The sequence below is a fragment of the Verticillium nonalfalfae genome (assembly GCF_003724135.2).
Source record: "Verticillium nonalfalfae strain VnAa140/NRRL 66861 chromosome Unknown scaffold_42, whole genome shotgun sequence".
In the NCBI taxonomy this organism is placed as follows: domain Eukaryota; kingdom Fungi; phylum Ascomycota; class Sordariomycetes; order Glomerellales; family Plectosphaerellaceae; genus Verticillium; species Verticillium nonalfalfae.
In genome coordinates, this window is record NW_021167267.1 from 146,904 (window position 1) to 158,967 (window position 12,064).

A 12,064-nucleotide genomic window follows, 5' to 3' on the forward strand; every position below is an offset into this window, starting at 1 on the left:
AAGCAGACAGGGGAACCTGGACCACGCCGAGAGCTCGCTGCACCCGATCTCGCCTTGCCAGCGATGGTACGCTGTACGCTGTACGCTGTACGGTACAGTACTGGTATTTACATCTAGCACGCGTCCGATCCGCGTCAGATGACTCATGGAGAAAAGGACACCCTGAGCGCTACGGCAGTGGAAAAGGAACCCTGGAGACGACCATCCAAGACACCGCAAGCCTGTCCGTCCGTCCATCATGGCCCAGCTCGTTTGGCATTCCACCTTGGGGTCAATCGAATCGAATGCTGCTGGTTTTCACACAGGCCTGTTGGTCGATTTGGACCACCCCCACCCGACTCCCTGCCTCCCTGCCTCCCGCTATTCATCACAGAACAACGCATGGCGAAGTAGGTGGGTAAGACCGGGCTAAAATGTCAAGCTTCAAGGCGAGCAAGGGCCTGCCAGTGCGACGAGCACCGCCCCTGTCGCTATGGTATGGCTGTCTGCACATCAGAAGGCTCAGGCCGTGCGCCAACAGCGGTTAAATCTCGTCGAAGGCTCCAACCGAGATGGGCAGATCCCCATCAGATTAGATAACTTCAGCGTCCTGCGGCCAGTTCATTGGGCCGCGAGATCAGGACGAAGCCGATGCTGCAGCCGGAGCGGGCTCTTTTCCTCGTCAAGCCCACCATGAGCGAACTTCTACAGGTAGCGCGCCTTGGGTACCTTGTCCGTTGCGCCTAACCTGCACTACTCTCTCACGCATGGACAGACAAGCCTGCCGCCAACCCGACAGCACAGTGCTGCTTCCAGCGTGACAGGCGGAGAGAGGGTCGGCCAACCTGTCAATCGAAGCGCCATTTAAGAGACATCCTGGATCCGGCTCGCCCGACTCGAACCACTCCTGCCCTGCTCCCATCGGTGCTCTGCGGGACGATCCAGACCCAACCCCATCCTCCGCATGGAAGAGGATCGTTCTGTGGAGGAACTGGTCTCAAACGAACGATAGCGCGACGAGACACATCAAGTTGCCAGCATCAAAACGGGCCCTCATGCCTTTTCTCATGCCTTGCTTGGCCTTGGTCGAAAGTACCGCACGATCGAGTTCGAGCATATATCTCACCGCTTCGCTTTCACTGTGCACGCGTCACTCTCGGCAACTCCAAAAGCCAGTCAGTGAGTGTGGTGGCCCCAGTATGTGCGGAGCACACCAGTTGAGCACCATTGTCGCCCCATGGATTATCATTTCAAGTTTGTCGGACATTCCTCCACTTCCAGCGACACTGGAAACTCTGAAGCCTGAGCGCCTGAAGGGCCCTGGTCGTACATCAGGCAGGTCCACCTCTCTGTTGCATCGGTCTGCTTCGGCATCCGACATGACGAGCCTCCGAAAAGGGTCGTATATCCGACCCGCCAGCCGCTTCCCGACGAACCGAAGGCCATCATGTTTGCCTGTCAAAGTTGTTGATCATCATTGCCATTCATATTCGTTTCACGGGCATCCGCAAGCTAAGTAGACTTGATTTCCAGCACATTGTATATTGCAAACCTCAGGAGAGTACCACTCCCACTGCCGATGATCTGGTGCCTGTTTTGCCGTCACAGATGTGCGGTGGCTGCACTCAGGTATCTTAGGTAGGATACCAGGTGGACTCGCCTGTCCATCATAAAACCTACTTGCAATGTGACGAAACAAGGCTTTCATCATGCATGGTACACGAGCTAGTCAGTTACTGTCCCATTCAACAACCCAGAAAGACGACCCGACCTCTTTTGAGAACGCTATTTGCTGGGCAGGGCTCACCAACGTGTATGTCACCTATCAATAAGAACACTGAGTAGGATTCTCCCGGCACAGGGTGTCCAATTTCCGGAAGAGGTGGTGAACAATATGCCCCGAGAATTGCTGAGTGCCAATGGGTCTTACTCCGTTCACAAACTCGTGGTTCCTGGTGGCTTTGGCCTCGAATGGAACTCGTGCGATGAGTGGAAGTTATTTTCTCATGCCATCAGAATGGCCGGTTCGTCAGCAGCATACTCTATTGCGTTATCAGCACTGCAACCCCGTCATTCCTTGTGACCGACTATTACTTTACTGCATGGTATTGTGATTTCAACTCATTGCATCCAGATCCACCAGGCAACGGAAACGAGCTGTACCATGGGCAGACCTCGAGCTCGAGGGAATAGATCGCCACTCCTGGATATCGTAGGATCTGATATCAGCTTGGCCTTGCAACCACGATGTTTACGAGGCAACACATTTCTTGAGCCACAGGCAGCGAGCACCGCATCCCAAGGAACGACAGTGGAAATGAGAGCTCGAATAGTAGCCGCCTCGCACATAAACTCTGCTTTCTCAACAAACAAGTCAACACCACTGATCGTCCTTTTCACGTCCATTGCTGTCCTTGTCATATGTGATAGCGAGCAAAAGTGGGCAAATGATCGCGACCTACGCGAGCAACTTTGTCACAATGCGAGCAGCGAGTTTGCTAGTCAGTTTCCACAGCAGGTATCTATTCGTCGAGGCCTGCCCGTGTGACGGCCTGTCCGTAGGACTGAGCGAAGCAGCCGCTGCCGCGCATTCAGCTTGGTACACCCGTCGTCGCTCGTACGTCCACAATTGAAGACTTAAGCTTCATTTTCTGCCACACCTAGCCTCGCCCCTCGGCCCCCCTCCATGTAGCGGGCCCCTGTGGTGTGCCGAGCGACTGCCGTGTGCCGCTTGTAGTCACTGAGCCACGAGGCATGTTCTCTTTGCGGGTTTGGGTGCTACATCGACAGCGCCAGAGATAACAACGGCACTGATGAATCAAAACTGGAAATCAGGAGCAACGCTGAATGCCGAATGACTCCTCAAACGAACAAGAGAGGTCTGGAACTTCCGGGTCTTGGATGTAGGTCGGCACCTGTATCATATCACTGTTACTTGCCCCAGACGGCCTGGTTACTGCCGTATGTGCAACAGGCCTTTCCCCGGCCACGCGGTGTGTCACTTCATCCACGCTTCTACAGCGAAAGCGGATTCCGAGACGCCCGAAGTCGAGGCACACACCCATGACGGCATTGAAGCGGACTAGTCTCGCGGCGCGCGAACGTCACGACCTGTCCTGTCACTTTCTGCGGTGTCACCGAGACAGGTGCACACGCCTCTGAAACCTGGACAGCAAGCCCTGCCACTGCTCATGAAAGAGAATAGGGTCTTTTACGTATATTGGTTGAATGAGCCTCCAATTCAGCTCGTTTACTGCCCCGCATGGCTACACACGTTGACGCCAAAGCTGTGTTGCAGACCAAGGAAAGCGAATACTTCTGAGCCGCCTTCGGTGCAAGTGAGTGGCTTGATGGGGTTGGAATTATCCTGCCGGTCGTTCGCTGCCTGTCGCCTTGTCTCCTCCCTGATCTGCTCTATTGCGGCGTGGGGTACAACAGAACACTTGATGTTGAGCTAACAAGCCTCTTTTACTCGTGCGGCAAACCCCATATCGAGTGACAGGCCGACATGGAACCGTTACTGATTGTTCCAGGGCCATTGGCTGTCTTAAGGAGGGCCGGATATGTCCATTTCCGCGTCTTTATTTGTCCGTTTGTAAGTATCTCCGTTTTGCGAGGCTCCAGCCCAAATCATCGAGCTCTCCCAGGACTCTGCGCTACCCACACAAAGGTGTCATGGGAAGTCGCAGAAATCATAACGACGATGTCTCGCGGGTTTGATGCCGACAGGCGGTCAAGTCGTTGACTCGACGTACATAGCTGATGGGTCAGCTCAACTCATCGTCTGGTGAGGAAATCAAAGCGCGACAAGGTAGTATGATCCGGTTTTCTACTGGAGCACCGCCACGCCATCTATGTTATTTGTGCCCTATCAGCTCGTTCGTCTTAAGAAAGTAGGCGACTCGATCACCTGACACCTTTCTCAGCCAGTCTCGCGGGTTGCCTCTTCGCCAACAAGAAATCATTTGTTCTCCGGCATCGGGCTCCTTCTGGGCGGTGGATAGCGGAATCGGTGGTCATTCTGTTGCACATTCAGGCGAAAGCGGATATTTTGTGAACCTCGGACATTTTCTTTCCTTCCCTTGTGCTTGTACACATACGAGCTCGTGGGGGCAAAAGGGGGGAAACAAGGGATCCGTGTCGTGACAGCTGCAACCACCCCTCAAGGACAGTCAGACTGCAGCGGCATCCCAGGACACGCCTCTTGTAAAGCCCTGGATTATGCTCCACGCGTCACTGAGTTGAGGACAGCGGCTATGCACATGGGCTGCTGCCAACAAAGGACATGGCAAGTCGGTGTCTGTCGGCTTGAGACGCATTTGCCTTCCAGCACATTGCCCCAGACACAGACGGCTGCCCCCCCCCCCCCCCCCCCCCCCAAAAAAAACGGCGAGCGAGAGTGAGCTCAGACTGGCGGTCTAGTTCACCATATCATCGTCTTCGTCTGCATTCTCATACTACGGCCGAGCAGGCACGGCCACGTGTGTCGAGTCAAGTGTTGATATGTCTGGCAGGGTTTCGCCCGAAACTATGGCTGGCTTTGTTATGGCGATTCGCCAAATCCGCCTAACGATGTGGCCAAACGGCTTTGCCATGCGGCTACCCGATAGATGCCTCTGTTCATCCCACACGCCCTTGGTACGCCTCCAAACACCGTGTTTTTCCGTGTTTGGTGCCGCGGGAGTCATTCATGTTGGTATTTGCGTCGTCAAACTGGTTTCTGCTTGGAAATTGGCCCCCTACAGAGGTCCTGCAGAGGGCCAAGAGAGGGAGGCTGACTGGGAACCTGTCACGGAAGTGACCTGACGACACCCAGTGAGTCCGCCTTCCACCAAGGTTGCCATCTTGGTGAGAGGCACTGAAACCCGGGGGACTCTTGGTTTCGAAGCTGCCGGCAACGGGATGGGTGGGCGAAGAGAGTACCAAACCCCCCACCTGACCATGCCCTCTTTTCCAGCCTTTCATCTGTCGGTCAAGGAGCCGAGAATGTGAGCCTGAGTGCGCTCCCATGCTCATGAGCCGTTTGCTGGGGGATGTGTATTCTGACGCCCGACGATAAATCCCTGGACTGCATTGGCCCCCCCTCCCTCTCTGCACCGAATGTGGCCCTATGTATCTTGCACAGCCAGTCCTCGTCCATTATCCTGCTCATCTACAGCCGACATATTTAGGAGACGCCACCATCAATGGTGTTGGCATCTCGGACCCTCATCCTCGCCCTCGTCACCTATCACTCGGAGGCCCTTCCTCGATAGACGCTGTAGAAGAAGCGGTGGACTCTCACAAACGGAGCTCACAGTCCTGAGAGGCTCGATTACAAGACATCTTGACAAAGGAAATCTGCACCGAGAACACGAAAAGCCACGAAGAAGGAGTCTCTTCCTTGATATCATCTCCCTTGGACACGCCGAACTGCGGCACCGCCGAACACGTAAGTCGTGGCCGCTGACGAAAGGACCGGTAGCCATAGACCCCTTGTCCTGGTCATTTTGGAGCTCGTCACGCGCTTTGCTCTCAGCACCTGCCACCCTCCATTTTCTCAAGACGCGAGAGGCATCAACCCCCCAGAACAGCAGGCGTCAGGTGTTTGCCATTACTGCCCATCACCACGGAGCGGCGCGAGGAGAGAGCATCTGGTCCCCTTCCCCCTCCCCCTCTCCCTCCCCTACCCTTTCAACTTTCCTGACGGGGCTTGTTGTTCCCGCAGCTCTGTCTTAAACCCATCCATCCCACCGCCTCCGATCCTCGTGGGGTTTTCCTGCTCGCCGGTTCAGTCAGCACGTCAAAGTCAAAGCCCTGTCGCCTCCCCCTCTTACACAGCGCAGGAAGCAGAAAACCTTTCGAGACAAATCTGCGAGCTGCGAGCGTGTAAACAAACGACATCATGCTTTCTCTTGCATCTCTCCTCAACCCTTCCCCTCAAGGATCCTCCCCCGCTCCATCCACCACCCGACTCCCTCAGTTCATGCCTAGCCCTACAGCCTCCTCGCCCGCCACCTCGACCGCTGATGATACCTCGCCGTCACGCACCGGAAGGCCGCTCGTGACCAAGTTCAGGATGACCAAAGAGCTGCTCACTGTCAAATCAAAACCTAGGGGTCCTATCAATTACTGGCCCTACCAAGATGTCGACGACGCTGCCCGCCGCGCGGTTGAGAAATTCCAAATCACCCCTTTTGGCCAGATTCACAACTGCTGCGCACACATTCCGTACAACAGTGGAAAGAAAGACTTCTACGAGAAAACGGGACGGGAAAGCTTTGAAGGTGGGTTCATAAATCACATCGCATGTCGTGTACGTCTGCTGACGAGTCGTGTCGCAAGTCTTCAAGTACGAGTTCAGGGTGCCGGGCGTTGACGCCGAGTTTATGGTCATGTGGGACTACAATATTGGCCTGGTTCGCATGACTCCCTTCTTCAAGTGCTGCAAGTACGGAAAGGTATGTTTAGCACTTGGCTTGACCGAGCCTCACAGGCCTTGCTGACTGGCGTGCTCGAGACGGTGCCGGCGAAGATGTTAAGCCTCAACCCTGGGCTCAAAGACATCACACACAGCATCACAGGCGGTGCCATTCTGGCTCAAGGTCGGTGACAACTCCCCAACATGCCATGAAGCGTCCTGCTAACAGCAGCAAGGATACTGGATGCCCTACAACTGTGCCAAGGCTGTCTGCGCGACATTTTGCTACGACATTGCTGGAGCGTTGATCCCGCTATTCGGTCCCGCATTCCCATCTGAATGCATACCGCCAGGTGCCCCCGAATTTCAACGCATGATCATCAGCTCGCAGATCATATACGACGCCCAGCGAGAGGCGGAGATTACGCGCCGGAATATCTTACGTGCTCTGGCCTCGAGCAATCGTGTCAGCGGCGGTGGCTACACCAGCAGCCCCGACTCCAGCCAGGACCGCCGACCCCTGCGGCCGGTCCGTGACGTCGACCGCCGTCTCCGCGTCTATACCCGGCTCCTGAGCCCCTACAGTACAGACACGGACGCTGAAGGCCATCATTCCGGCCCGGATTCGGGTCCGGACTCAGCCTCGAGTATGGTCTCTAGCGCTCTCGGCTATGCTTTCCACCGCCCGGCAGCCCCGACCCCCATGCGGCACACCTCTGGCTGGACGGCCGCGAATCATGGGCACCCGCCCGTACAGGCACGTCCTCGCCAGCTCCCACAAGCGTACCACCGGGAGGAGACGGGGTTCCAGCCGCCGAACCCCTGGCTCAGCGCCGTCCCCCGCTTCGCCCCCGCGCCCATGACGTCGGCAGCGCATCCACCGCCGCGCAGCCAGCCCCCGACGCAACGGACGTGGCCGGCTAAGCGGCGGCTCGATCACTACGACTCGGACGATACCGATGCCGGGTACGAAGGTGGCGAGAGCCAAAACGGCAGCCCAGCGCTCCGGTACATTGCGGAGAAGAGGCGGGAGGAGAACGTGCCGGGGGTGGACCCTGCCGAGAAGAATGCAGCTTTGCTGTTGATGGACCTCAGCGTGCGGGACCAGATTTTCGAGCGGCATGCTGCTGACGAAGAGTGTCGGGACAGGGTTCGTGTGAGTGATACTGACGTGGATCTGCATCGGGCCAAAAGAAGAAGGGCAGCGAGTCTGCCTGCGATAACGTCGTTGTAAGGGGGGGGGGGGGGGAGGGCATGCTCTGTGATGGTATCTTCGGTTGGTTTTCTGGCATCCTTTTCTTTTTCTTTTTCTTCTCCTTTTTTCTGCTGAAGTGTTCGGAGCAAGGAATAGATGGACGACTCAGGTCTGAAGGGGATTGTTTTTTTCTTCTGTCTTTCTCTTGTATTGAAGGCGTCGTAGGCATACGCATCAGATTGCATCACTTGTTGGACCGTTCGCTTCCCATCGCTGTGCTCTTCCCTATCCTTCATTGCATTCTTCATTTCCTGGCCGACGCCTATTTTCCAACCACAAGATGCTTCTTCTCGGCCGCCTTCTTCATTTTGAAGTCCTCCACCCAGGCGGCGGCCTTGGCCTTGGGCACGACGAAGACCTTGAAGACGTCATCGACAATCTCGACGCTGCCGGAGGCCAGGACCTTGAGCAGCGGCATCTTCTTCCCCCACTTCATCAGGCCGCCGGCGACCGTCTCGACGTAGCACTCGGTGGCGTCGAGGGTGTAGTCGGCGGCGCGGTCCCAGGGCAGCGGGAAGATGTAGCGCAGGTGGTCGGCCAGCACGTCGGCCTCGCCAAAGGCCTTGACAAAGTCCGACTCGAGGTCGGTCGGGTACAGCAGCACGACGGGCACGACGAGGCTGCTGCGCGGGTCCTCCTCGTCCGGCACGAGCCGGACGCGGGCGTCCTCATCTCGGGCGGCTGCGGCGTCGCGCGCGTGCGGATGCCCCGCGCCGACAGCGCCGCCCGCAGCACGGCGGCCCTGCGCCGCGCAGCGTCGGCGCGGGCGTCGTCGGCCTTCTTCTTGGCGTCGCGCTGCGCGGCGGCCGCCACGATGTCCCCGGCGACGGTGCGCAGGGCCTCGTTCTCCGGGTCGACGGCGAGGCCGTGGGCGCAGGCGTCGTCGGCGTCGTCGATGCGGCCGACGGCCAGCAGGGCCCGGCTCGAGCGGTACAGGGCCTTGACGTTGCGCGGGTTCAGGCGCAGCGCGAGCCCGCAGTCGAGCCAGCAGGCGCGGTGGTTGCGCAGCGCGAGCTCGCACGCGCCGCGGTTGACGTAGAGGGCCTCGAGGCAGGCGCGCAGGGCGGCGACGTCGGCGGGCGCGTCGTCGACCTCGGTCTCGACCTCGCGGCCGTCGGCCGTCACCTCACGCTCGGTCCGGCGCGTCGTCGCGCCGCGCCGCCGCGCCCGCTCGCCCGGCAGCAGCACGTCGATGCCCTGGGTGTAGAAGGCGCGGGCGTCGGCCCAGCGGCGCGCGCGGAAGCACTCGTTGCCCTGGTCCTTGAAGTTGGTGCCGTTCTCGAGCGGCGTGCCCTCAAAGGCGAGCGCCTGCAGCGCCGCCACCGTCTCGTTGTCCTCGTCGAGCTCCGTCATGAAGAGCGGCGACGTCTGCAGGTCGGCGTACACCTCGTCCACCGTGCGACGGACGGCCGGCGCGGGCCCCGTCGTGCCCTCGGGCTGGGGCGCTGCCTCGCGCTGGGCGAGCATCGACTCGAGCTGAGCCGTCATGTCGTCGACCTTCATCGCGGGGGCGCTTATGTGTGGTGTTGCCTTGTGCCGTGATGTTTCTCTTGCATCGAGGTGCTCCCCGATGACGTATGTGCCTCTCGGGCCGTCGTCTGTTGTATGTAGATGGACGATGGACTGGGACCTGAAATCGATGACAGTGACTTCTTTTGACGGTGAAATCTGTTCGCGAATGATTCTCTTCGTGATGGAAGCTTGACTTGGTGTGAGGTTGAAAATTTTAGGTGACCTACCCTCCCCGCGACGCCAAACGTGTGGCCGTGTTTTTGGTGGGGAAGCTTATTGGGCAACTGCGATCCAAGGTACATGACAATGGAATCCGTTCGAACATCCAGACGAACGATCAACAGTGGCCATCACTCCCAAGATCACTCGAAGCATGCAGTCAGAGAAATAGTCCCTACATCTTTTTTCTTCTACATCACGAATCAAGCTTGCTTGCCGACCAACGCAAATACATCGCCGGCCATGATGAGAAAAACAAGACCAAACACCAACGCAGGACCCCAAAACCGAGATCCCTACGCAATACAACGCGAGCCTTTTCCCAATCCAGTACGCCAGACTAAAAACCACCGCGGCCCATGGTGCCCAGGGATATCTCCCGTCTAGATATATGCATCGAGTCGTGAAAAATGTGCAGACGGTACAATCATCCCCCATCCGTAAGGGCGGCGAAATGCAAAAACGCCATGCTCGCTGGCAAACAAACCACTGTCACGCCCTGTTCTTTCTTTCCTGTGCAAAGCCTCTCTGCACGCCTTCTCTTCCTCATGCTTCCATGCATGCAGACAACCGTCTCACATGCGCTCGTCGTCGACCACCTCAGTCACGACAATCGTCGGCTGCTTGGGCACGCTGGCCCGGCCAGCCTCCTCGGCGCAGTCGCCGTCGCACCTCTGGCGCGGGACGGCAAAACATTGCACAGCACCCATGACGGCGACGACGGCGCTGCCGTACCATGCGAGGCCCGAGCAGTTGATCTTGGTGCCGTACGTGTACAGCAGGCCGGCAACGGGAGGCGCGATCATGCGGCACCCGGCACTCGCGCTGGCCGCCATGCCGTTGAGCTTGCCGAGAGCCTTGGGCGACGGCGCCGCCTCCTTGATGAGGATGAGGAGGAGCGGGTAGAGGATGATCGACAGCACGTTGCGCACAGCGAGGCAGAAGTAGATCGCCGGGTAGACCATGGCCTCGGGCACGAGCAGCAGGTTCGGCACGAGGACGTAGGCGATGGGGTGGAGCACCGTCACCGCAATGAACAGCTTGTACACGCCGAATTTCTGGGCAGCGAGGGGGAAAATGACGGCCTGCACAAAGAGCGCAATGACACCGTTGACGCCCATGATCATGCCGACGGCCCTGGTCGTCATGCCGAGACCGCCAGCGCCGAGGCTCCCGGCCACGGACGAGGCCGCCGCAGAGAAGAGGCTCATGCTGCCGCTGTCGGCCCGGTCGTCCTCGAAGAAGATGGGCATCAGGTGGTCGTACGTCATCGAGTGGTAGGTGAAGATGCACAGCGCCACGACGAGCGTCATGATGCGCTTGGTGAAAATGTCGTACGACGGCTCCTCCTTCTTCTCGTCGAGCTGCGCCCAGTCGCCGGCGCTCAGGCTGCAGCTGCGGCCCCGGACGCTGCCGTACGTGTCGTCGCGCAGGTCGACGGCGGGCCTCTTCATGGCGTCCGTCGTGGCGAGCAGCGGCGTCTCCTCGGACACAAACGTGCTCGGCGCCATCGACGACGTGGACTGCATGTCGGGGTGGGTCTCCTGGAGGAGGAACCAGCCGAGCACAATGCTGACGAGGAGAAGCGCGGCGCAGACGAGGTTGGGCAGCAGGTAGGGGAAGTTGTAGAACAGGCTGCCGACGGGGAAGGCCGCGGGCCACGACTTGTGCGGGTTGGCCATGGTGCCACCAATAAAGGGGCCCAGGATGGTGCCGATGGACCAGACAAAGGGCATGACCGAGTAGGCGCGGGCTGCGGAATGTCAGTCTTGTGTGTTTGTGTCAAAAAGGGGCACACCAGATCAACTCACGCTCATGTTCAGGCTTCTTGACCATCTCACCGACCATGGTCTGGATGACGCCAATGTTGCCGTTGAGGAGACCGCCGAGGGCCCGTCCGAGGAGGGCGAGCCAGATGTTGGAGGCAAAGCCGACCATGACCAAGCTGAACATGGTGCCGATGCAGCCGATGAGGAGAACAGGCTTGCGGCCAATCTTGTCAGAGAGACCGCCCCAGTACATGCCCATCAGGGCCTCCGCCAGGGAGAAGGCCGAGATGAGCAGGCCCGCGTAGAAGGATGCATCTTCCTCGTTCCCTACCTCGTACCTCTTGACGAGCTCCCAGGCGTAGGGAAAGATGGACGTGAGGGCAATGGGTTCCGCGAGTCGGACGATGGCTGTCAAAGTGATTAGCCTCTCGTGGGCCGAGGAATGTTGGTGTCTTGGACGTGTGGACTCACCCAGGAGAAAGAGCTGGACAGTGGGGAAGGCGTCTGGGTCGCGAGAGTAACTCTGCTTGGTTAGAGACATGGCTTCTCGACTTGGTAAAAGTCTTACGACGCTGACGCAAGGCAACTCTGATACACACACACACAAACACACACGCTTGTTTCTCTGAGCACTTGGCGGAAAAGTCCGATCTCGTACTCGTCAAGATCAGGTCAAGTCACAAAGACGTTGACGTGAACCAGGACAAGCGGTAGTAGAGAAGACAAAGTGCAGGCGGGCGAGGGGGTACAGTGTGTGGTGGTGGTGGTGGTGGTGGCGAGGCGAGGAGAGATGCTTGTGTCTGTAGGCGGCTTCTTCTTCTTCTTCTTCTTCTTCTTCTCTTCGCGGTCGAGGAGAGCAAAGACGAAGGTATTCTTATACAGGCGTCAGGGTCTCAGGAAGGAAGGAAAAGTAGAAGCAACCCGGAAGCG

The 12,064-nt window shown here is 58.2% G+C and overlaps 3 protein-coding genes across 3 annotated transcripts; 1 reads left to right on the plus strand and 2 right to left on the minus strand.

Annotated features, from left to right (window-relative positions):
- Positions 1-5,863: 5,863 nt before the first annotated feature.
- Positions 5,864-7,613, plus strand: D7B24_006224 (uncharacterized protein; the record flags this gene model as incomplete). The annotated part of the gene is made up of 4 exons (XM_028640363.1): positions 5,864-6,245; positions 6,304-6,419; positions 6,479-6,563; positions 6,616-7,613. The coding sequence occupies 4 exons, from the start codon at positions 5,864-5,866 to the stop codon at positions 7,611-7,613; spliced, it is 1,581 nt and encodes a 526-aa protein (XP_028495475.1).
- A 283-nt stretch (positions 7,614-7,896) lies between these two features.
- Positions 7,897-9,137, minus strand: D7B24_006225 (uncharacterized protein; the record flags this gene model as incomplete). Its single annotated transcript, XM_028640364.1, has 2 exons — positions 7,897-8,301; positions 8,370-9,137. 2 exons carry the CDS (start codon positions 9,135-9,137, stop codon positions 7,897-7,899), a joined length of 1,173 nt encoding a protein of 390 aa, XP_028495476.1.
- An 803-nt stretch (positions 9,138-9,940) lies between these two features.
- Positions 9,941-11,675, minus strand: D7B24_006226 (uncharacterized protein; the record flags this gene model as incomplete). The annotated part of the gene is made up of 3 exons (XM_028640365.1): positions 9,941-11,118; positions 11,177-11,542; positions 11,606-11,675. 3 exons carry the CDS (start codon positions 11,673-11,675, stop codon positions 9,941-9,943), a joined length of 1,614 nt encoding a protein of 537 aa, XP_028495477.1.
- Positions 11,676-12,064: the final 389 nt, after the last annotated feature.